Here is a 25,950-nt window from a genome sequence, read left to right as displayed (position 1 = left end):
ATCATTATGCCACCAGTGAGTGAATGACAAGCTTTTAAGTGAAAAAAGCGTCTTTTTTTTTTTTTAGGGGGTTCTTTGCTTTTTGTGGTTTGACTCAAGTCTTCTGAAATGACAGAGGATGTGGAAGATAGAGGGAGGGGGGGCGGGTTTATGTCCATTCAACGGTCCAAAAAGATATAGAGGAAGATTCCGGAGTGTGTGAACATTGAGACTGACACACACGCGCGTGACGCCCACAGAAAGCACTTTGATGTGTGCCTCAATACAATGTTTTTTTTTTTGGTTTTGATAAATGGTTAGAGAGAGCCATGGCGACTGTCAAAAGCAAGAGATTTTTCGGTCAAATTACACAGACATGCGAGAAGCAGAATTTCACATGAAGGTATAACTCTTTTAAAGGCGAAGGGGTGGACAGTTCAAAACCTGATTGATTGTAGGTAACACTCTTCCCAAAGACTTATATTCCCACTCATATTGGCATGGGTGTTACTGTGCATATTCACTTGTAAAAGTTGTAGTTGATGTAAAAGAAGAAAAAGAAGAAGAGGAAATAAAAAGACAGGGGGAAATAAAAAAAATAAAACGATAAAAACAAAACCAATCCACAAAGAGGGGATAATAAAGATTAATAAATGAGGACTCCAGTTGACTGGTTATATTTTAATATGATAATACAGGGATAGAGGTCAACCGAGAAAAAAAAAAAGGAAAAAAATGAGGAAAAAAATGATAATGAGAACAAAAAATTAAAGTAACAAAAAAGTTCAATAAAAACAAAGACAGAAAAGCATTCATTTTTAAACATTTCTTTTTTTTTTTATCAGTCTGTAGCAAATAGTCATTACATAACCCTGAAAAGGGGAGGAAGAAAAGCTTTGAACGGTGCACTGACCCACTGGCTGCCCTCAAACATGGCCGACGTGCAGATCCTGCCTGAAGCTCAGAGGCTTGGTATGTATGCCCAGTGTGTGTGTGTGTGTGTGTGTGGGGGGGGGGGAGGGAGGGAGGGGGGTTCGCATGTCCTTGTGTATCGTACCCAATTTATAGTTGGTGGGCGTGGGCCGAAACTAGCCCCCGTCTACCAGCTTGTGACGTGAGCTTGTAGATCGGCTATAGCGTATAGGCGCTCGACCACCATAGCGAGCGATTTTAGTATTAAATGACCCATGAAGATACTCTTAGTCAGTGTTTAGGGGGGAGATGCATTGTTGTGTGGGGTGGGGGTGGATATGCAAGCTCATAGCACGACACCGAGTGCCACGCAATGAGCTTGTAGATCTGCTATTTTTGAAAAATCTTGGAAAAAAAAATGTTTTAGATTTTTTTTTCAAATAACTGTTAGGATTTAGAAAAAAAATGTAAGAGTCGCCTCAGGTCTTAACGGGTTAAAACATGAATTGGCAAGGGGGGGGGGGGGGCAAGAGGTGTACATGGCACTGAAATGAGATCCTAGTGTAACTGAGCCTTTGGAGTGGTGCAAGGCGGCAAAAGAAAGACCAGCGAAAGTGCTAAAGGGTGTATACATGTATATATATATATATCGTCTCTGTCGGTGGAAAGCTCATATGTCCATAAATTGAGATTTTTCAGGATTCAAATTCAAAAGTAGTACTTTCGATTCAAAAGTAGTACTTTCGATTCAAAAGTAGTACTTTCGATTCAAAAGTAGTACTTTCAATTCAAAAGTAGTACTTTCGATGATTTTGTGTGACACTGTAGTATGTGATCAAATAGGGCGTCAATTTACGAGAAAAGAACACACAAACGTTGCCCCGGACAGCAACGATATATATAGGTTGTGTGCAAGTGTGTAAGAAAGAAGGCAAGATTTGTGTGTGTGTGTGTGTGTGTGTGTATCTTAGGATTGAGGGGGTGCTCCTTCCAAAGCCTCGTTTATACTTCAGACGATGTCGCTCGCCGAGGAAATAGCCGATCTACAAGCTCACAACGTGTGGCTGTTCCATGTGCGGAGCGACACGGCGCTACGACGGGGGTATATGATATAAATTAAGCCGTCAAAGAGGGACCGTGCACGGCATCAACATCTCTGTGGCTGAACCCCAACCACCTCCACAAAGCTTACAATCATTAACTCATGAAAACGACCCGTTTGTTTAGAATAGAACAATTTGCCACCGTTTCAAATACACCTCATTCAAATTAGCTTTTTTTGAAATTTTATTTCACCCCCTCAAAAACGTATTAAATCCAAAAACCTCAGTGCCACCTGAATGCTATGTAGTAAGGAGAAATATATATATACATATATGTATATATATATATATATTTAGTTTTTGTATATATATAAAAAAAACAATTTCAGATGTAAAATAAAAGCCCCAGATAAAAAAAGAAGAGTTTTTTTTTTTTTTACAAAATGGCTCTCAAGTATTCTTTGTTCCACATATAGAGGGCGCTATGGGGCTTTGGATAACTTAGAACAGATTTAAAATCCTCTTTATACTGGGGGGGGGGGCATGAATCTTCTGCTGGTGTGAATAGATTACACAAACAAACACACACACACACACACACACACACACACACACACACACACACACACACACACACACACACACACACACAGTCAATCAATTCACATTTGCAGGTATGCATGCACCTGCATTCATACACTTCCAACACCTACCCAAATACATTCTCTCTCACACACACACACACACACACACACACACACACACACACACACACACAGAGGAGGGACAGGTGTGTAGTCATAAGTGAAGTGTGCAATGAACATTTAGACTCCCTTTCCATCTGAGAGGATGTCCTTCTAGACTAGAGAGATTATACAAGGTGGCCTCCCAACAACAACAACAACAACAGCATCAACAACAACAAGGGAAACGCCCTCAGTGTTAAACGTTATCCATCTATAACTCTGAGGAGAGTGTGAACCAAATCTAACCAAGAGGATTTAAACCACACACTCCACTTTGACCTGTTAACCAATTAACTGTATTCATTCACACAGCGGCCATTTTGCTCTCAAGTCATATTTGCAGGTGGGGACGAAACCCGGGGTGGCATTGTTTCATTAACTTAATAGCAAAATGGCCGCCATGTGAATATAGTGAATTAAGACCTGAGGAGGACGATTCAACAAATGTCTTCTAAATTAGTAGTTCTCAAACGTTTTCGTGCCCACCCTTCCACCCCCCCCCCCCCCCCCCATCTGAAAATGTTTTGTGCCAGGGACCCCCACCCGCCCCCACCAGAAGAGAAGATTTGTGTTAACAAAATTCAAAATTATTCAAAAATCTTTCAAAGATTTTTTTCAAAAATGTTTCGAAAACAGCAGATGTATGCGAGCTTGTATATCTGCTATTCTTGAATAGCCGACGCTAAAATCTAAAATGACACACACAGATGCTTTTCCTGGGTATCAATGGGTTAACCTATGAATCCCTCTGTCCGTCTCCTCCTCATAGGCAGATGTAATGGAATTGTGCGGTAGCTTAGCTAGCTAGCTGGCTAGCTTGATTTGCAAATGTGTTCCGGGTTAGATTTTCTTTCTTAAATTAGGGCTAATAAAAAGAAAACATTGATGCATTTCCTAATTCAGAGAAAAAGTGTATTTCTTCTTCTTCACACTAAAGCTTTCCATGGGGCCACAACTATTATACTCCTAAAGGTTCGCCTGTTAAATGAGAATAAACGCTATGACTACAATAGGAAAAAAAAAAAAAAAAAAATCCAACATTTTTCTTAGCATAGCCATTTTGTGTGTGTTCATAGTCAGCTGGTCGGTCAGTGTTTTTTTTTCACGGTGGATTTTAAATTAGCCTTCATCCCACAACTAGAGTGGCAAGAATAATAATGAGGAGGGAGAGAAGACAACATACAGAAGAGTTTCTATACCCCCCCCCCCCCCCCCCCACCCCTTCTTTATACACGGTCCCCAACCCCCCAAAACTAGCCCCCCCACCACCATACCCTTCTCCATATGTTACAGGTATGTGGAAATGATAGGCAAGCACGTGGACACGGATCCAGCAGGCAGGTTAAGCCATTCAATACGGGAACCCATCTGTCATTTTTAAGATTTCTTTGGCTATTGAAAAAAATAGCAGATCTACAAGCTCATAGCACTATGAGCTTGTAGATCTGCTATTCTTTTGAACAATCTTGAAAATGTGTGCAAATCTTTAAAAATAGATATTTTTTAAAGCGAACATTTGTAATATATGTTGTTCCAGGGTTCCCCCAGAAGCAAAGATTTGAGTTACAAACGTTCGCTTTAGAAATATATATATATATATATATATATATATATATATATATATATATATATATATTCAAAGATTTGCACAAACGTTCACGATTTTTCAAAAATAGCCAAAGAAAATGGTAAAATGACAGATGCATCCTCCGGATTGAGTGGATTAAGACAGGTACTGGTACTGGGGTTATGGTTGGGTGGATGTCGGCCTCCAAGTGCCCAGTTGGAGGTGTGGTTTTCCTGGTGGGCGGGAGGTATTCTTTGGGGGGGGGGGGTCACTGGGGGGGGGGGGGGGTCCCCGGCATGGCTGTGGTGGCTTTTGGCCTTGCAGGGGAGATTGGCGAGGGCCTAGAATTCGATCGGAGGAGGAGGTGGTGCCGAAAAGAGCGACGAATGCCATCACGGCTCACCGTGTGCAGGGAGGTGTGGGGGTGTGTGTGGGGGTGGGTGTGTGTGGGGGTGGGGTGGGGGGTGGCTGTCCAGGTCTCTGGGTGAAAGATCTGGTTTTTAGGGACCTGGATTTTTGTTTCTTCGTGTTCATTGTCACCACCACAGTTTCTTTTTTTTTCTCCCCCGTTTCTTATTTTCGTCTAGGTCAGTCATGAGACGCTCTCTCTCTCTCTCTCTCTCTCTCTCTCTCTCTCACACACACACACACTTCGGTTTTCCTCTCTTTTGTCTTGGGTGGCTTAATAATAATAATTAAAAAAAGAAATCATTTGTTGTTGTAATACGTCTTCTTCTTCTTCTTCTTCTTCTTGTTGGTTGTTGGATTCCTTTCTCCCGGGCTCGGTTGTTTGTTTGTTTGTTGTGGCGGATGTGGATGTGTGGCGCTTGTTGTTGTTGTTGTTGTTGTCGTCAGAGAGAGGAGAGGGTCTTCAGCTCCGTCATTCACCATCAACTATCCATGTTACTGCAGTTCTCTGAGGAGGAAAGTCAAAGTCAGCTGTCTGGAACATAATAATAATAATATATAGTCCCCACTCCTTGGGATGTTTTTTGTCACTGTATGTGTATGTGTGTGCATACACACACACACACACACACACACACACACACACACACACACACACACACACACACACACAGGTGTTACTGTGTTAGTCTTGCTCAGGGACACGACACAATCGAACCTGCAACAACCATCGCATTCTAAACCATTCTAAATCCTAAAACGTATGTTGCTATAATAATATCAGTTCTCAAACTTTTTCATGTCAAGGACCACCCAAAATGATATGTATTTGGCAACGGACCCCCATCTCAAAATATTTTGTTCCATGGGGTGACAGAAAAAAAGTTAATTTTCAGGGTGAACTATCCCTTTGATGTTTTTTTCTGAAAGTATAAAGTAATTGAATATGTACATTATTTGCCATTCTGCCCTGTGAAACTTTAGTTTACAAAGAGAAACACAGAAACACTATTAAATCGCTAATCGCAATTATCTGAGCGACAATTAAATCATCAAGTAAAATGTCATCATTTGGTGTGAGCGGGCCGGTTTACCGTTGAGTCCGTCCGCCTCTTGTGAGTGGAGGAAGGGTGCGGGCCCCCACACGCGCACTGTGCCGTCGTCGGAGGCGGAGGCCATGAGTCCCGGGATGGCCGGGTTCCAGCTCACACAGTTGACGGTGCGCGTGTGACCCGTCAGCTCAGCGATAGGCAGCTCACTGCGCCGATGCCAGATGTACACCTTGTGGTCTGTGTGGGGAACAACGGGACAGGAATATGGAGGGGGAGTACAATAAGAACAAAACAATATATATAACTACAGTGTTTCCCCTAGAGCCAGAAGCTGAGCGTGTGGGGGAGGATGCGTGGCGCAGCTCCCACACACACACACGCCAAAAAATGTTGGGTTCTCAAAATGCATATTTATGCTCAAACACAAAGACTTATATAGTACATGTGCACAGCAATGAGCAGGAAATTATCTGTAAATAACTGTGGTGGCCAGATTTAAGGAGTGGCGGCCCGCCACTGCTTAATGCATATAGGGGAAACACTGAACTAAATTCAGAAATACTTCAGAAAAGAATCACTTCACATGCTAGCACGACCCATGTATAACAGTAGTTCTCAAAATTTGTAATGTCATGAACCCCCAAATTGATATGTATTTGGCTGTAGTCCCCCATCTGAAAAGGTTTTGTGCCAGGGACCCCCAGAAGAGAAGATTTATGTAAAAAAAAGAAATCCAAACTTTTTCTATATTTTTCAAAAATGTTCAAAAATAGCAGATCTGCAAGCTCACAGCGCTGTGAGCTTGTATATCTGCTATTTTTTAATAGCCAACATATAAATGGATAAAAGTGTTTAAAATGTTTGTCAAATGTTTTGTTCCAGGGACCCCACAGAAGCAAAGACTTGAGTTACAAATATTCGCTTTAAAAAAAATATATATATATTCAAAGATTTGCACAAACTTTCACGATTTTTCAAAAATCAAGCTCATAGTGCGGCACTCAGTGCAGCGCTATGAGCTTGTATATCTGCTATTCCTGAATAGCCAAAGAAATCTAAAGCGACACCGGTTACGTTTCCCGGATTGAATGTTTTAAAAGGCAGTTTTACAACGAAAACATCTTGTGGATGGATGCAGCCTAAAGGCAGCACCGCCCTGACAAAGAGCTCACGTTTGTTTACGTCTTCTCTCCAAACGTCTGAGCAAACTGCCAGCCTGAATGTTGAGTGATGTTGATGTTGGCTTTACATCACTGTGTGGTTTAATAATTCATGGACGATTGGACTTTGTTTTCGGAAATCAATCATTTCCTCAGAGACTATATTCGGCTAGACCCTTCAAAATCAATCCTCAATCAATTTAAAATGCATTAAGATGCAACTTGGACAAAACAACGTACGGCGCATTGATATTTGCTGTGCTGATGTGTACCTAACCGTACTGAAAGGAGCAGAATCCAGTGAGTGGCGTCCTCGAAAACCAAACAAACCACGGCATGCACCGGAACACCAGCGTGCTACCACCAGTACATGGATACGGCATGCTTCAGAAAAAAGGTTGGCAGTAATGTCAAGTACACCGTGAGTCATAGTCAAAGGGCCAGACCACCAGTATGGACCTTTAAAACCCCTATATGTAGTTGACCGGGGTCCCCCAGGGCTCTGTACTTTGCTCCATTCCTTCTCCACCCTGCAAAAAATCTCTTAACAGAAAATAACTGATCTATAAGCTCACAACAACACAGCACATCGCTACACATTGTGAGCTTGCAGATCTGCTATAAACACAGGAGACGATGTGTGGCTAAGGCTTACAGTATCATCGGGGACATTTACCATCCCATCCACGATAAAGGAAGCATCGGGAGCAAGACCACCAGACTCATGAAGAGGTTCTATCCAGCAGCAATTAGACTGCTTAATACCAGATAAGCCTGTTGCTACTGCTCCAGAGTAGATCCGGAAATAATGCGATCGCAACAAACCCAGCCCCGTCCGATCTAATGTTAAAGGATTTAGAAAAATAAAAATGTCTCTGCTTTGTTTTTTTCTGCGTTTTTGGTGAGAACCAGCTATGTTCAACAGCCAATAACTGAAGAACGGAGGGTCACAGTGACACGCTCCCCCCCCCCCCCCCCCCGATGAAAGCAGAGACACTCCTCCGTCTTTTGCGACACTCGGCGTGTCGATCGACCTGGAACTAAATATTCTGTTGCTCTTGAAAGGTTAGTAAAAATCCTCAAAAACGCTGGCACTGGCTGACTTCATTAATTAATCAAATCTGGCACTCATGAGTTAAGAATTGCACCCATGTTACTTGTAATGTAAATGTGACAATAAAGATTGATTCCGTTTCTGCGATTCAGTTTGCAGAATGTTGGCTCCCAGAATAGAGACGCTAAAGGTTAATGCGGTCGACTCTCAAACAGTTCCATTAATGAAAATAGGCGATACGTTTGAGCACTCGCTTTAGAAAAGATAAGGAATACAATATGAACTCGACAACTTGTTTATAACTGTACCTTCGCTGCCGCTTGCAATGAAGTCTTCGTTGTGTCCTCCAAAGCAGGAGTGGATGGTGTAGAAGCCCTGGGTCACCCCTTGGTATTTTCTTACCAGCACTCGGTCCTGCAGGTCCCACAGGTGCACTCCCTGTGCCAGAGCGGGAGAACGGGTTAGCAAATAACATGTAGAATTATGATATGTCAAGTTGTTATCAATCTAAACCTATTGTTCCTGCAGTTCTACTTACAGCCAACCATCAAGAAATGATGAAATATCAGATTATCAGGGTTTTGTTCAAGATGCCTCGGACACAGGTATTCTATTGCTAGTGTGATCAATTCCAACACTCTTTAATCTAGTCTAGATCAAGGGTCTTCAACAGGGGGTCCGGGACCCCTAGGGGTTCCTCAGAGTTACTACAGGGGGTCCTCCAAATCTTTGTGTGATAGGATTTTTTTTTTTACATTAAGCACTTGAACCCTAGCATCCCTTTTCTGAGGAGAACTTTAGCCAAAAATAGCCGATCTACAAGCTCACAACGCCTCGCAGCGAGCTTGTAGATCGGCTATTTTTGGCAAAGAGTTATAGATGTCGAGGGAAAAAAGAGCAGAAGAAGTTTATCTGAAACACAATTTTATACAATATAGAGGGGGTCCCTGCTTCATCTCTGTCTCAGCTAGGGGGTCCTTGGCCTGAAAACGTTGAAGACCCCTGGTCTAGATTATATTATTGCTAGTATGACAACTTCAAATAAAAAAATAAACAGCCAAAAATAGCTGATTTACAAGCTCACAACGTGTCGCAGTGCCCACACGCTGTGAGCTTGTAGATCGGCTGTTTTCGGTGTGCTTCCATAGAAGACAACGCTGCCTTGTACAGAATCCAAATGACTAGAATCAGTCGTAGTGACTTAGAACTTTAACCCATGCACACGGCGCAGACCCAACATGGCTCACCTGAGTTGCTACATTTAACAAAGCTAATCTTCCGTTCTTTGAAACAGTGAAAGACATGATAGGGTGGTCCTCTTGAACTCTGCAACACAAAACATCAAACAAACAACATCATCATCAGTCAGGCAGGGATTTTTGCACTCAATCGAGCTTGTAGATCTGCTACTTTTGAGATAGGACCACGCACATGTTTCTGTCCGTAAGGTCCTCAAAGTTGTAACCGCGGATGCGTTGGTGCGTGTCTGACGCCAGTACCGTCCGGCCGTCGTTCAGGCACCACAGGCACTGCACCCTGACCCCCTCCCACGAGTCCAACAGGTTCCCGTCTAGGTCCTGGAAACACAAACAGAACACATGGTGGTAATCATTTAAACAGCAATTACATTGCAATACATTAAGCCATTAAGACCTGGAACTGTGTCATTTTTATATTTGAGCTAAAAAGCATTATTTTACACTTTGGGCTATTCAAAAATAGCAGATATACAAGCTCATAGCGCGGCACCGAATGCCGCGCTACGAGCTTGTAGATCTGCTATTTTTGAAAAATCGTGAAAATGTGTGCAAATCTTTGAATATATATATTTTTAAAGCGAACATTTTTAACTCAAATCTTTGCTTCTGGGGGTCCCTGGAACAAAATATTTGGTGGGGGTCCGCGGCCAAATACATATAACTTTGGGGGTCCTTGACATGAAAAAGATTGAGCACCACTGATATAGAAACATACGTTTTTCAGAAAACTGTTGGGATTTAGGAGACACGTAGAATCGGCTTCAGGTCTCAATACATTAAACAGGGGTTGACACTAATGCCTGCCCGGGGCAGGTAAATAAAATGTTCGGGCAGGTGAAGTTTGCTATCGGGTTGGCCGACCGGGCAGGTGTGCATTTTGAGTTGGAATGCAACGAGATATCTGTCTTTGGACAGTTGAACGTGGTCAGAGCGCCAGCAGTGCCAGCCCCACTATCTCCGTTTGTTTATTGAACAGTCAAAGCCCGTGTCAAGTCAGATGAACGTAAACCCTTGACTTCCGGTCGGTGGACTTCAAAATAAGAGTGCTTTGTCAAGTTATGGGAAGTAAGTGTCTTCAGGTCTGTGGAATGTAATATATAAGAGCACCGGTGGCCTATAATGTGCTGTTAGTACACTTAAAAAAATAAAATAACAAGTGTGAAACCATCGTCATATTCATAGCTATTTACTAGATATTTGGCATAAATATTGAGGTATGACATTTTTTATCGTGCAGCCCAAGAATTCGCAAGTAGAAAGTTAAAAAATAAGTGAAAATTACTTTACTTATCATTTTATAATGGACAATTTACTTTTCAGGCAAGTGGGCAAGACCTGTGGGCAAGTAGAACATGACCTGTACAAGTTGCCCGACGGGCGAGTGCCTCTGAGAGCTTAGTGTCAACCCCTGCATTAAATTACATTACATTCAATTCCTTTCAATTCAATTCGATTGAATGACTGCCCGACAGCAACGATTCAAAATATCGTTGCTGTCGGGCAGTAACCGCTCGTCTCCATATTCTAACGGTTTGTCTTTTTTTCATAAATTAACGCCCTACTTGATCATACTACAGCGTCACAGAAGAATCAAAAGTAGCAGATCATAGGCATGTAACGATTTAGCGTAAATCGACTGAAATCGATTCAAACTGGTGACGAATTAAATCGATTTAATAAAAAAAAACTGCAAAAACAATGCAAACAGCAGAGGGCGCATACAAAAAAGAGAAGAAAATACAGGATCTTTGTAAGAGAATTGATATTAAAGAAAAGTTTTCAGTCATTTGCTACTGTAAAAGAGGATAGAAAACAGTCATAACATAAAATAAGAGCAGAAAATACTGGATTTGTGTAAGAGAAAAAAATAAACCTTTGCCGTCTATATACTGTAGTGTATGCTATCAATAAAGGCCGAAAAAGTCCCAAAAATATCTTTGAAAATAATATAATAAGGGCGTTCCATTCCCAAAATAGCCGATCTACAAGCTCACAGCTTATAGATACAAGCTTGTATTTGCGTCACAGGACAGCAAACGCAACCAAGAACAAATCAAATATGAATTGTTCTGTCGACCTGACACAGCTTCAGCATGGCTCTCATCCACGTCTTAATGGGTTAAAAATGGCACCTCGTTAGATGATTAAATAAACAAACCATGAGTGTGTGTGGGAGAACAAAAGCCTCACGCTGAAAAATCAAAAATCAAATCGATTTACCTATCAACAGCAATTTGGCACGAGTCAAACCAGCTATGACTGTTAATCAGATCAATTACATTTGATGGCGCTGAATCTGAAGACATGGATGGCAACAAGACGACACTGAGTTTAGCCGTCAGGTTACAGATACGTCCATGTTTACAAATGTGTTTGTATCTACAGAGGATAAAACCTTTTTTTTTTAAGCCATTCATTCCGGGAACACATCGCTGTCATTTTACATTTCTTTGGCTATTCAAAAATAGCAGACATACAAGCTCGTATCGCGGCACTCGGTGCCGCGATACGAGCTTGTATATCTGCTATTTTTGAAAAATCGTGAAAAGTTGTGCAAATCTTTGAGTATATATTTTTTTGAACCGAACCATTTGTATGTACATTTTTACAATGTACATTTTTTTTTACAAATGCTTTAAAAAAATATTTATTCAAAGATTTGCACAAGTTTTCATGATTTTTCAGAATTAGCAGAGCAGATCTACAAGCTCATAGCAAATCTAAAATGACAGACACGCGTTCCCAGATTCAATGGGTTAATAAACGTTTCGTAACTGTTGTTTACACGTTAGAACATAAGACGAGACCTCCACCCCCATCATGGTCAATCACACACACACACACGGTAAACAACATGTCCTTATAGGTTCAGTGGGTTCATTGCAGAGACGCATCAATAGGTGGGAGGAGTCAGGGATCTATTGTGTGTGTGTGTGTGTGTGTGTGTGTGTGTGTGTGTGTGTGTGTGTGTGTGTGTGTGTGTGTGTGTGTGTGTGTGTGTGTGTGTGTGTGTGTGTGTGTGTGGCGATGTGCACAAAGTCCGTCACATTCCTCGTCCTGAACCACAGCAACACACTCTCTCTCCCCTCCCCCAGCATCGCCACACACACACACACACACACACAGAAAGCATAAGTGACATCAGGGTCTTTATACACACACACCGTGATGAATAAACCATCCACAAATGTGTTGGTGAATATTTCACATCAATCTATTCATATAGTAGTTGATGCCTCACACACACACACAGGTTTTTATTTGTGGTTTCTGAATAAGAATTGTATCGCCGGGTAATATAGCCGTTCTGTGAGGATGTGAGTCATGACCTAATGACCTCGCAGGGTTAAGCACCTTAAGGCTTGAAGTGACACTGACAGATACACAAAGAGACCAAACAAACAAACACACACACACACGTGTCTCCTATAGACTCACATCACACACATTTATAATACCATAACTGTGAGGACAAGAATAGAACATTACCACGCCGATTTTATGAATGCCATTTTTTTATTATATCATTTTTAACCTCAAGCCCAAAGCCGAAAATAGCAGATCTTCAAGCTCAGTCACAACGTGTTGCACTACAACAACGCTGGCGTGCAGCCAATAATAAATGGGCCATAACTCGGACCCTAAGCCCCTCCTAAACGTCTAATCCCAACCTGAATCATTTCCCAATTGTAAGCCTGTATATATATTTTTTCTTACCATAAAAACAACAACATTTTCTTGGTCTATTTCTCACATGCTTCTATACTTAGTGTTTTTAGACATTTGGCCATCGCAACTATTGATATAGCGCTTTTCTAAGTACCGGGGGGGGGGGGGGGGACAACAACAAAAGAAAATCTACTTTATTAGGACAAATACACTGAGTAAAAAACAGTGAAGAAAGCCATATTGAAGAGGTGGATTTTGAGAGCGGTTTGAAGGTTTGGACTGGCGGCCCGCCCGGGGGCCACATGCGGCCCCCACCTCCACTTAGTGCGGCGCGTTCTGAGCTTGTAGATCGGCTTCTTTTCTACTTTTGTGTGACATAGAATGCCATTAAAGAAAAAAAGCTAACATACGGGAGATAAGAGGTTTCTGTACAGTATATGCAATGTGGCCCCCTGGAGTGAGTGTGGGAATAAAGTGGCCCCTGTCTCCATCATCAAAGTTGCATCACCCCTGTAGTACATGCTTGCACGCTCGCACGCGCGCGCGCGCACACACACACACACACACACACACACACACAGACAGCATGAAATAAAGTGTCATGACTTACACACTGGTAGAACTGTCCTCTCTGTCCCCCGGTGACAAAGCGTTTGCCGTCGGGGTTCCAGGCCACGCTGGTCAGGCTGTCCTCGTGGGACTGGGACATCTTCGTCCGCAGCTCACCCGTCTGGCCACCAGGGGGTGGGGGGGGAGGAGGGCGAATGGAGGAAGGAAGGGAGGCAGACATGAAGGGAGGGGGGAGGGGAGGAGAACCAGAAGAAGAAAAGGAGTGGGAGTGTTGTTGGGGGGAGAGAGGGGAGGGGTGGGAGCGAGAGAGAGAGAGGGGAGGGGTGGGAGTGGGGGAGAGAGGGGAGGGGTCAGACAAGGAGAGGTCATTGAGTACACGGTCTGTAGGCTCTGCTTTTATCTGTCAGGCAGGAGGCAGACGCTGGTTCCCCTCCCCCCCCTCATATGAAATTCACAGCTATAAAAGCTCTCAATTTATAAATGTGACTGGACAGAGGACACACGCATAAACCATTGGTTCTCAAAAGTGGGGTCCGGGGACCCCCAGGGGTCCTTGAGGGGGTCCCCAGCTTAATTAGTTAATGTAGCGTCACAAAAATGTTAACCAATTTATCCATTTATACGTTGGCTATTTGAAGATAAGCTTGTACATCTGCTATTTTTGAACATTTTTTAAAAATCTTGAAAGTGTTTTTAAATACTATTGCATTTTTTAAAAACACATATCTTCTCTTTTGGGGGTCCCTGGCACAAACATTTTCAATATGGGGGTCCGTGGCATCAAAACGTTAGAGAACCGCTGGTATGAACCACTTTCAACCTGCTCTCTCTCCTATCTTTGGGCATGTCAGTTTACACACACAGGTGAAAAATGGTCAAAACAAGATCTAAAAGATACCTCAGTGATGATGTGAAATGTGAGCTATTTGTTGTACAATGCCTAAAGTATAGGGTCTAAAGTATACCCTAAAGTATAGGGTCTAAAGTGGTTAAACAGGAACTGGAATACACACACACACACACACACACACACACACACACACATAGATACAACTCCTGTTTACTTAAAGTTTAGATCAGGGGTGTCACAACTTCCAGCCGGCCCAAACAAACAAATAAAAATAATAACGGGATATAAATATTTTAATTTATCCGTCTGTGGTGGCCGAACTTTGCCCTTTGCCGCTGCAAGGGAGGCAGCGGTGTGTAAACCTAAAGAACGCTCCACAAGGACGCCGTTTATACGCCGTGTCACCCCTTCTCATCAGCGCTGCACACTGAATGCGGCGAGGGAGAGAGGATCATGGACCTTGTAGGAGATGTTTTACACTCAACTAAAAAAAGGAGTAAAGTCATTCATCGCCTTGTCTATAAGCACCGGCATGACTCACGAAGCTCTCACTGGGAATATTTATTCATGTGCTGATGCATCTTTGACCGTCATCTAGGACAGGGGTCTTCAACGTTTTCAGGCCAAGGACCCCCTCTCTGCGAGAGAGATGGAGCAGGGACCCCCACTATATATTGCATAAACTTGTGTTGCAGATTAAAGCTTTTCATAGATGCTGGTTTCATGTTAATGTGTATTTTCAGACATTTAACCACTTAAACCATCAACACTAAGTAAACTTTCACTCTGTACTTAAGTCTGCTCTTTTTCCCCCTCTCTTTGCCGAAAATAGCAGATCTACAAGCTCACAACGCCTCGCAGCGCGAGGCGTTGTGAGCTTGTAGATCTGCTATTTTCGGCTATTGTTCCCCTCAGAATAGGGATGCTATAGGGTTCAAGTGGTTAATGTAAAAACAAAAATCCTATCACACAAAGATTTGGCGGACCCCCTGTAGTAACTCTGATCTAGGAGTTTGTGGAGCTTGGTACCGAGCTGTTGTTTAGCCAAAGCCTGACAATGGACAATGCCAGTGTAGTAAATGAAATGACCAGTTCAGCTGATTTTGGTCCACCTGAGCAAACCGTACAACATACTTATAATTACGTACCACCATTTACTGGTGAATCTAGGTACGCATGTTGGGAAACAGCAACATTTTTTCCCCCAGCCCTTTCAAGGCTGCCCACAGCCCCCACCTTGAGAGAAGAAATCTGACAAAATAATGGATTTAATTCAGGACAGAGTACCAAACCTGACACTGCTATTTTTTAATATAATTGAAGCAATATCATGCTGATGGTTCTTCTGTGCCGATTTATTGGTATGGCTTAATTTTCTCATTCAGTCTAGTGGCTTTGTTGGAACTGCTATCATTTATGTTTGAGGTTATCAGCATATTAATGGCAGGCCAACACCTACAATATTAAGACATGGCAACACTTACATGAACACTTAGATATCTACTTATATAATCGAGGAGTGACTTCCACGCGCCGCTGACGCTATAGCCACAGCTCTGTAATCGAGTAAACACAACACCGACACACCACATCTCGCCAACACAGTAGCCACGGCAGGCGCGCTGAATTTACGGGTGGCGTAGGGCACCTCTCATTGCTCACTACACATTTTCCACCTCGCAACATAATTAATTATACTCACCACATTTCGGACAAAACGGAAGGGGAAACAGCTTCGTACCGTTTACCGTGCGCACCACCGAGCCAAAACAACATGAGGCGGCCGCCATTGTGGGATGCCAGTCGGGATGCCAGGTTTTCAAAAACAAGCGCCAGAAACAAGCAACCACCTTCATGAAAAATACAAACACCACCGAAGGGGTCCGCCATGTTCCACGGGGGTCCCCGCAGGTCCCGACACTCCCAGGGGGTCCGCGGACCCCCAGGAAAAAAAATATTATAATTTTTTATAATTTTTTTTTTTTTACTTTTGTAAATTTTAATCCGACGATTTTGGTACCCCAATATACACGCGCCCACGCTGGGCCCCGTGCGCGGCTAGGGGGTCGGGCGCCCGTAGTGTGTGTGTGTGTGTGTTACCTGGACATTCCAGAGCCAGAGTTCGGAGCAGTCGTCAGGTCCGCAGGCGATCAGGTAGGTGTCATCGGGGCTCCAGGCTAAGTAGGAGACTCCGTAGGCGTGACCTTCCAGGGTCCGCAGCAGCTTCAGTTGGTGGCTCTCCTAGTAGACACACACACACACACACACACAGTCAATTTTGTCTTTGAGAAAAGTGAAATGGAACAAGACAGAGCGAGCCTGAAACGCACAGGTACGACCCTGTTTGGAAGGATCAGACCCTTCCTCACCCAGGAGTCAGCCCAGCTCCTTATCCAGACATCAGTCGTATACAAACTTGAATACCACCAGTGGGATGTCTCCCACTCTCCCCCCTTCTCCGCTCCCTCCATTGGCTCCCAGTTACTGCCCGCACAGAGTACAAAAAAACACTGACGTTGGCCTACAAAGCAACCAAAAGGTACGGCACCCCCATATCCACAAAGCCTGATCCAACCCTACAAACCCCTCCAGCTCTCTCAGATCAGCTAACACAGAGAAGCTGTCAGAACCTTCGCTAAAACATCCGGGACAACGCTCCACACGTCCCAGACTCTTCCCCCTTCTGGCTCCCAAACTATGGAATGAACTCCCCATTGCAGTTAGAACTGCAGACTCACTCCCAATGTTCTGCTGTAATCTGAAGACTCACCTCTTCAGACTCCACCTCAGCCTGTAGCACTTGTCCTAGCCTTGACAACCTTGCAGGATTATGCAAAGGCTAAAATGTAACTTAGATAGCATGTTATGTAGACAGATGCCAGGTCATTGTTGACCTGGCATCCTATATAATGTATAGTTTCAATGTACAGGCTGATGATAGGTTATTGGTTTACTTATGTATTACTTTATTATTAGATTACCATTTCTATGCATTTGATGTATTATCTTGTGTTGTCCTTGCTCTTGATTAAGAGCATCTGCTAAATGCCTAAATTGTAAATTGTTTTATAAAAAACCCTTGATTTACAGAAAACTGTCTGGGTTGCCAGGCCAGGCCTGTGTAATCATTTTACCATCATTTTACGCTCTCAAGAGTTAAATTATTGTTAAACATCTGCATTACTTAATTAAAGAATTGTTATTTTGATCAACGTTTGCCTGTTGTCTCTCCCACGTTACCACATCAATACAGCATGGAATTGTGGACACAATCGTATCCAACAATAACAAAATATTCTAAGTTTTGGGTCTGAGAGGCTAAATCTCTTCAAACGGTGGTTCCGTGGCTCAAATGCTGAATAAATAATGGACCTTGATATGAAAAGGGTTGAAACCAACTGCTTTAGAGGTAGTGTGTGTGTGTGTGTGTGTGTGTGTGTGTGTGTGTGTGTGTGTGTGTGTGTGTGTGTGTGTGTGTGTGTGTGTGGTTGCAGCTCTCCCATTCCACTCACCGGATCCACTTGCCAGATGATGACCGTGGTGTCTTTGGAGCCGGTGGCCAGTTTGGTTCCGTCGTTAGAGAACTTGCAGAACCAGACCTCGTTACAGTGCTCTGTCAGGATCTGCTGCGTGTAGCAAGGGAACTGCTTCCTGTAGGAGGGAGAGAGAGTCTAAATTCATCTGGTTTTGAACAGGTCACAGAGTCTAAATTCATCTGGTTTTGAACAGGTCACAGAGTCTAAATTCATCTGGTTTTGAACAGGTCAGAGAGTGTAAATTCATCTGGTTTTGAACAGGTCACAGAGTCTAAATTCATCTGGTTTTGAACAGGTCAGAGAGTGTAAATTCATCTGGTTTTGAACAGGTCACAGAGTCTAAATTCATCTGGTTTTGAACAGGTCACAGAGTCTAAATTCATCTGGTTTTGAACAGGTCACAGAGTCTAAATTCATCTGGTTTTGAACAGGTCACAGAGTGTAAATTCATCTGGTTTTGAACAGGTCAGAGCAAAGAGTGTCTTATTAACATGCTGTGATTAAAGCTTAATAAAAAAAGACCTTCAATGGACATTAAAAAGTCAAAAAGAAACGTGACAATATAGCAAAGGCATGCAGAGCAATGTGATAATGTACTGAACAAACAATGACAGTCACGCAATGTTTTCTTCAGGTGAAAAATACATGTCCAACCATGTTATATTCATAGCATATAATGTAGTATAATCATATTAATATTAGACAGTAGTTAGTTAGATTGGATTACTAGGCTAAGAGGTGACTGCCTACAGCCTGGGGTCATGGGACAGTGAACTCATCATAGCAGCACAGGAGGAATCCCATCCCAACATGACCCTCAAACTCCTCAGGAGTTTTCCCAAAGCTCCTGACATAGAACCTTGCAAGGACTCCCTAAAAAAACCTTACGTCCTGTGTGTGCAGTGTTGATCTTGACAGCAAATTTTGATTTAGTCATAGTCTTTTGAATACAATTCCATCTAGTTTTAGTCACATTTTAGTCATCTGACATGTTTTAGTTTGTCTAGTTTTAGTCAACTAAATATCATATGATTATAGTCGACTACATCCGATCTACAAGCGTCTAAGCGCGTTGTGTCGTGAGCCTGTAGATCTGCTATTTTCAGAGCGTAACACCCTAGCGTAACCAATCATAAAATAACTTCTTAGTTCTACTGGATCTCTTCTCCACTAGTCCCTCACTAACATTTTAGTCTAGTTTTTATTTGTTGACGAAATTTTGTATTAGTTTTAGTCATCATAGCTTAGTCTTTATTTAGTTTTCGTCAGTGAAAAAAGGTAGTCGACCAACATTTTATGTCATTTAGTAGTCAACGAAATCAACACTGCTGCCATGTCCTGTTAAACCCACACCCGTGTCCGGGACGGTGAAACACCTTGGTGTTCAGTGAGTCCCCTGGATGCTGCTGCCACATGGATTAAAGCAACATTTTAACTCACGACTGAAAACCTAATGTGCGATTTGTGAAACAGTGTGAAAGGACCCCCCCCCCCCCCCCCACACATACACTAGCGCCGATTCCTAAACGATGAACACAATATGTAAAATTAGGATGCTTTAGTAATGTTGGTCCTGCTGTTCTACATACTGCCAACGGGTTCAAAAACACAAATTCACAGATTCAGGCTTTAACCGTTGCTTTTGTATGAAATATCCGAGACGATTAAGATATTATGGAAGATGCATCTGAACATATTGCTAGTTTGACCACTTCAAATGCGCTAATCTTAAAATAACCCAAAATAGCCTTTCTACAAGCTCTCAATGCGTCTGCGACGCATTGAGAGCTTGTAGATCGGCTATTTTTGCTGCGCAACATGCTTCCATAGGAGACATGCTGGCTTCCATGGAATCCAAATGACTGAAATCAGTCTTGGCGACTGAGAACTTTAATCCATGTTGCTGACACAGGGTGCCAGGCTAGTGTATGTATTTTACAATCCATCAGGTTCCATGAGGAGAGAGGAGTATATTATACTGACCGGCTGCAGACGTGGTCCAGCAGCAGGGACACAGAGTCCAGGCTGCTGTCCAGCTTGGTGTTGTGGTAGAGGCAGCGATCCCTCTGGAGCTCCACCGCCTGACGCAGGAGGTTCTGTAGACGCCGGGGAGGCAGCATCACAGAGGGAGGCAGATATGCTGCAGCACAGGGAGACAGGGCCAGAGGTCAGTCACACAAACAGTACAGTACAGGGAGACAGGGTCAGAGGTCAGTCACACAAACAGTTAACGGTTTTGGACATACAAGGTTTCCACTCGACAGCGAACAACTAAGGGACACATTAAACGCCAAGAACATAGTCCTACGGTCCATTAAATCCAACTGTTAGGCGCCGAGACCGTAGTGCTACGGTCCGGGTGCTTTTTCCCTTTTTTTCAATTTTCTAAACGGACCATTTTCAGTGTAACACCACCGGAACGGAACTATTTGCGATCCGTTTTTGCCGTTCCCGTCGGCCTCCATTCTAAAGCGCACACTAAAACTCCTTTTTCTCCCTTGTAGTTTTTTCTCCTCGGTCATCACTGTTTAACATAAACCGTTCTAACTACAACATGGATGCCCCGTTTGACACATGGACTGCACTGGTAGACACAGGGACATGTGCACGATGTTTACAAACAGTGCATCGCGCATTCTTAAGGATTTTAACGGGGTCTATGGCGACGTGAAAAAAACAAAAAACAACAATAAAACGTGAAACGCCTGGAGGTTTTTTAAGGGAAAAATATATTATGGATATAGATTAATAAAATAAACACAGTGATGCTCTGGCAAATACATGGACATTGTATTTGAACTAAGGCCGGGCCGTTAACGCCGTTAACGGGCTAAGTTAACGCGGACTCTTATCGTGCGATAAAAAAAATTACCGCCGTTAATCTATTCTCAAAGTTCGGTCTGGGAGCCAAAACATTAGCTGATGTAGCTGGGCGAATTACTCTGTGTCTGTGTGTGTGTGTGTGTGTGTGTGTGTGTGTGTGTGTGTGTGTGTGTGTGTGGGGGGGAATAGGTGTCGGGTTTCACATGGTCAGACGTGCGCACTGCCTCTCATTCATTTCACTCAGACAGAGAGAGGAGGAGCGTGTTGCTCCACTCGTTAATTAATTTGCTTCAGGTCTGTAAGCCCAGCGAAGCTTATTAAAGTGGTCATTGGACAAAAGCAGAGCCTCCGACCGCTACCGTGTTGATGAACAAACATAGCAGTAGTTGGGCGCTGTTTGGTAATACTTGTTGCGTGAGCATGCTAATGAGTGCTACATGCTAACAACAACAAACACATGTATGCTATTAAGCGTGCGGGTGCACACGCACACACACACACACACACACACACACACACACACACACACACACACACACACACACACACACACACACACACACACACACACACACACACACACACACACACACACACACACACACACACACACACACACAGAGTGTAGGACAGTGGTTCTAAAAGTGGGTCCTTATATGGGTCTGTAACTCGGAGTGTACAAACCAAATGGACCCTTATGGGTCTGTAAATTCAGTGTCCAAATGGAACCAATTGTTCACAATTTTCAAGGATAGGCCTACTGGAGAAACTTTTCAATAGCAGACTAGATTCTTTTTTGGAAAAATGTAATGTAGCCTACTCTCAGAGAGTCAATATGGTTTTAGAACTAACAGATCAACATCTCAGGCATTGATGGAATCCATTGAAAGAATCACAGTTGCAATTGGAATATTAATTTACCCAAAAAAGTTTTTGACACTATCTATCACACCATATTAATAAACAAACTGGAGAAAATTGGTATTAGAGGCATTGCAGTAGACTGGATTAAAGTATGGATGGATTAAAACAAGTTATTTGGACAGACGTCAACAGTTTGTGAAGCTGGGCAAATACAGCTCAAATCATTTGGGCGTCTCCCAGGGGTCAGTATTGGGGCCCAAACTTTTTATTCAATTATTCAATATCAATTGATATTTGCCAAGTTTCTTTCTAAGCTGCTGTCACTGGTACTTTTTGCAGTTGACACATATGTTTTTTGCTCTGGGGATTATCCAGATGATAATATAAAATAATTTGGAATAAACAGGGATTGCCTTTTCAAATGCAGTGTTTACACATGTTTTTCAGACTGGATAAAACTGTTTTTTTTATCGATCATATCGACATCGGTTATATCGGTTATCGGTCATAACAGCAATATATCATATCGGATATCGATATCGGCCAAAATCCCATCGGTGCATCCCTAGAACACACATTTTGAATGCCTTCGGCAGACTTCAAATGAGCCATTTTAATCTAGATTAATCTAGATTAACTCCAGGATTGCAGATAGATTAATCTAGATTAAAAAAATTAATCTATGCCCACCTCTAATTTGAACACATATGGACAAACCCGCACCTTAACATGAACAGAGATTACACACACATTTATCTATAAACCAAGTGTAGCGATATGTAATGGAAAGTAATTAAACTAGGGATGCCACCGATTATTCGAATTTTAGAATATTCGTTACAGTCTCCATAATCGAAAATGATTTTTAAAATTCGATTTTAATAAAAAAAAAAAAAAATTAATTATTCAAAAAAAAAAATTTTTTTTTTACTTTTTACTTTTTTTTTTTTTTACTTTTTACTTTTGTATGCCTTAGTTTCAATCAAAATATATGCTAATACTAATATTATAGTCTTAATAATTGTAAATGGCCACAGTTTCAGAGCGTTTCACTGTTTCAGCCCAGCCCAAACATGAACTCTGCAGCCGCACTGAGGCCCCTGCTGGAAAGCATCCCAGCCCAAACATTAACGTAACTAATAATTGGGCCGCGCAACCCAGAAATGACCGTGATAATGCTAAAACAGGAGCGAAAAAAAAAAAAAAAAAAAAAAAAAAAAAGTTTTTTTTTTTTTTTTTGAAAAATATTTTTCAAAAAACGACGCCGTCGAATAATCGAAAAATATTCGCCAGGGCTGTCCGAATTTCGAATTGGCTGAAGGTCAGATTGTGGCATCCCTAAATTAAACCCCTCTTTCTTGTTCTTAAAATTGCTAAATACAAAACAAGTACTTAGTATCAATAAAATCCATTATTTGCATTGCAAAACGATTCGATACGACACAAAGTCAAACAATACGATATGTTGCTGTTTGCATATCGATATAGTAGATCAGGGGTCTTCAACGTTTTCAGCCCAAGGACCCCCTAGCTGAGAGAGAGATGAAGCAGGGACCCCCTCTATATTGTATGCGTACACGGTCTGCTCTTTTTTCCCTCTACACCTACACCTTTTTGCCAAAAATAGCAGATCTACAAGCTCACAACGCCTCGCAGCGCGAGGCGTTGTGAGCTTGTAGATCTGCTATTTTTGGCTAAAGTACTCCTCAGAATAGGGATTCTTTAGGGTTCAAGTGGTTAATGTAAAACACAACACTGGACACAAAATAAATCACACAAATATTTGGCGGACCCCCTATAGTAGCTCTGAGGACCCCCTAGGGGTCCCGGACCCCCTGTTGAAGACCCCTGTAGTAGATAGTTGAAAATGAAAAATGATGCATCGATGCAGTTACTGTATCGTTACACCTCTACGAACATAATGGAGTATTGTTGTGAGTGAGTGGTGTGGTGTGGTGTTTTGCGTGGCGTAGCGTGCATCTCCTCACTTTGTAGTTTGTCCAGGAGTCTGCATCGTGAGGCTGTGCCTTTGCCCTCCCACTCTGCCTTGGCTCGAAGGTCCTCAGCATGGCTGCACATCAGATATCTACAGAGACACACACACACAGCATGGCTACACATCAGATATCTACAGAGAGACACACACACACAGCATGGCTACACATCAGATATCTACAGAGACACACACACAGCATGGCTGCACATCAGATATCTACAGAGAGACACACACACACAGCATGGCTACACATCAGATATCTACAGAGAGACACACATACACAGCATGGCTACACATCAGATATCTACAGACTAGAGAGACACACACACAGCATGGCTACACATCAGATATCTACAGAGAGACACACACACACACACACACAGCATGGCTGCACATCAGATATCTACAGAGAGACACACACACAGCATGGCTACACATCAGATATCTACAGAGAGACACACACACAGCATGGCTACACATCAGATATCGAGACACACACACACACAGCATGGCTACACATCAGATATCTACAGAGACACACACACACACACACACACACACACAGCATGGCTACACATCAGATATCTACAGAGAGACACACACACACAGCATGGCTACACATCAGATATCTACAGAGACACACACACACACACACACACAGCATGGCTACACATCAGATATCTACAGAGACACACACACACACACACACACACACACACACACACACAGCATGGCTACACATCAGATATCTACAGAGAGACACACACACACACACACACACAGCATGGCTACACATCAGATATCTACAGAGACACACACACACACACACACACACACAGCATGGCTACACATCAGATATCTACAGAGACACACACACACACACACACACACACACACAGCATGGCTACACATCAGATATCTACAGAGACACACACACACACACACACACACACAGCATGGCTACACATCAGATATCTACAGAGACACACACACACACACACACACACACACACACACACACACACACAGCATGGCTGCACATCAGATATCTACAGACACACACACACACACACAGCATGGCTACACATCAGATATCTACAGAGAGACACACACACAGCATGGCTACACATCAGATATCTACAGGAAGACAACCACACATATGTTTAGAATACCAGTCATTTCGCCCATTCCGCAGTTCGCCCAAAAAATCGGACATTTCGCCCAAAAAATCGGACATTTCGCCCATTTTCGCGGACATTTCGCCCATAGTTAGTGAAGCTAGCTGGCCGTTTGTGTGCGAGAATGAGAGAGGGTGAGGGTTAGATAAAAGCTCTCTCTCTGTGTGTGTGTGTGTGTGTGTGTGTGTGTGTGTGTGTGTGTGTGTGTGTGTGTGTGTGTGTGTGTGTGTGTGTGTGTGTGTGTGTGTGTGTGTGTGTGTGTGAGTGTGAGTGTGAGTGAGTGAGAGAGAGAGACAAGCAGTCAGTGGGGCAAACGCAGTCCCCACGAAAAATATTTACGATTCTGTCCCTATCGGTATATAACTCGGACGGCGCGTAGTCGACTAGCAGACCATCGGCTGGTCGTTGCGGGCACTTGCGCCTGGTGGCGCTCGGGCGCAACTCCTCAGCCTCAAGGTCTGCTGAGTCGGCGCGCCTCCGTCATGGTCCAAAACTATACTTTATCGTATATTGTCTGGGGGTGGGCGAAATGTCCGCTCAAAAACACGGTCGAAATAGATTTAGGGCGAAATGTCTGGTTACCACCATATTTAAGATGGTCAACGTAGCACCCAACTACTTCTCCAAAGCGAGTGAAACTCACAGCCACAACCAGGGGTCATCACCATGCTGTCTTGTGGTGGACATGTTGGTCAAAATTACAGTTTTTTTCCACAGACATACAAAATGAGTGGAAAACAATATAACCAGAAACTCATAGCTAGCCCTGAATGACCATGTAACAGGTATTAGTGATGTGACGGTCATGATCGATTCGTTCAAAAGAACTAGTTCTTTGCCGAGAACGTGACCGAGCTCGTTCACTTTCTGAAACTGTTACGTTCACGCTATCGTTCACGCCCCCCCATCCCCTCCCCCCGTACACAGGAAGGGAGGTCGGCTGTACGCGCGACGTAAAAAAAAAACGTGTTTTTCACTAGAAAATAGCGCTACTGAACGAGAGCGTGAACGAATCATTTGAAGGAATCATTGCCATGAACGTGAACAAAATCGTTTGTTCACTGAAATGAACTGTTTTTCCCACCACTAAGAGTGAACAAATGGAACAAATGGAACCAAATGGACCCGTACACTCTCAAGAGTTATGGTGGTCCTTGCAAATCAAACATTTGAGAACCACTAGTAAGACTCCTAATGTGTCATAGTATATAGTGTCATAGTAAATCAGGGTCATACATATTCTGAAGAAAACCCTGGAGACTTGACATTCAGTAATTGGGTTTT

At 42.9% G+C, this 25,950-nt stretch overlaps 1 protein-coding gene and 1 long non-coding RNA gene across 2 annotated transcripts in view; both read right to left on the bottom strand.

Annotated features, from left to right (window-relative positions):
* Nucleotides 1-645: 645 nt before the first annotated feature.
* On the bottom strand, nucleotides 646-3,909 carry LOC311063320. The gene is made up of 2 exons (XR_014602577.1): nucleotides 3,678-3,909; nucleotides 646-3,646 (listed from the first exon to the last, which is right to left on the bottom strand). It is a non-coding gene; the product is annotated as an uncharacterized lncRNA (long non-coding RNA).
* Nucleotides 3,910-4,338: 429 nt separating this feature from the next.
* LOC311062648 (WD repeat-containing protein 26-like) overlaps nucleotides 4,339-25,950 on the bottom strand; it is a 41,250-nt gene continuing 19,638 nt past the window's right edge. Inside the window, exons 5-14 of the mRNA XM_084081847.1 lie at nucleotides 23,481-23,578; nucleotides 19,789-19,945; nucleotides 17,782-17,920; nucleotides 16,370-16,510; nucleotides 13,460-13,579; nucleotides 9,353-9,498; nucleotides 9,169-9,247; nucleotides 8,230-8,359; nucleotides 5,750-5,944; nucleotides 4,339-5,163 (exon numbers count right to left, since the gene is read on the bottom strand). Of these exons, the coding sequence (XP_083937973.1) occupies nucleotides 5,138-5,163; nucleotides 5,750-5,944; nucleotides 8,230-8,359; nucleotides 9,169-9,247; nucleotides 9,353-9,498; nucleotides 13,460-13,579; nucleotides 16,370-16,510; nucleotides 17,782-17,920; nucleotides 19,789-19,945; nucleotides 23,481-23,578 (1,231 nt within the window). The 3' untranslated portion in view covers nucleotides 4,339-5,137. The remainder of the gene's footprint in view (nucleotides 5,164-5,749; nucleotides 5,945-8,229; nucleotides 8,360-9,168; nucleotides 9,248-9,352; nucleotides 9,499-13,459; nucleotides 13,580-16,369; nucleotides 16,511-17,781; nucleotides 17,921-19,788; nucleotides 19,946-23,480; nucleotides 23,579-25,950) is intronic.

The sequence above is a fragment of the Gymnoscopelus microlampas genome, assembly GCF_963454915.1.
Source record: "Gymnoscopelus microlampas genome assembly, chromosome: 16".
NCBI lineage: Eukaryota > Metazoa > Chordata > Actinopteri > Myctophiformes > Myctophidae > Gymnoscopelus > Gymnoscopelus microlampas.
This window is presented reverse-complemented; position numbering and strand designations above follow the sequence as displayed.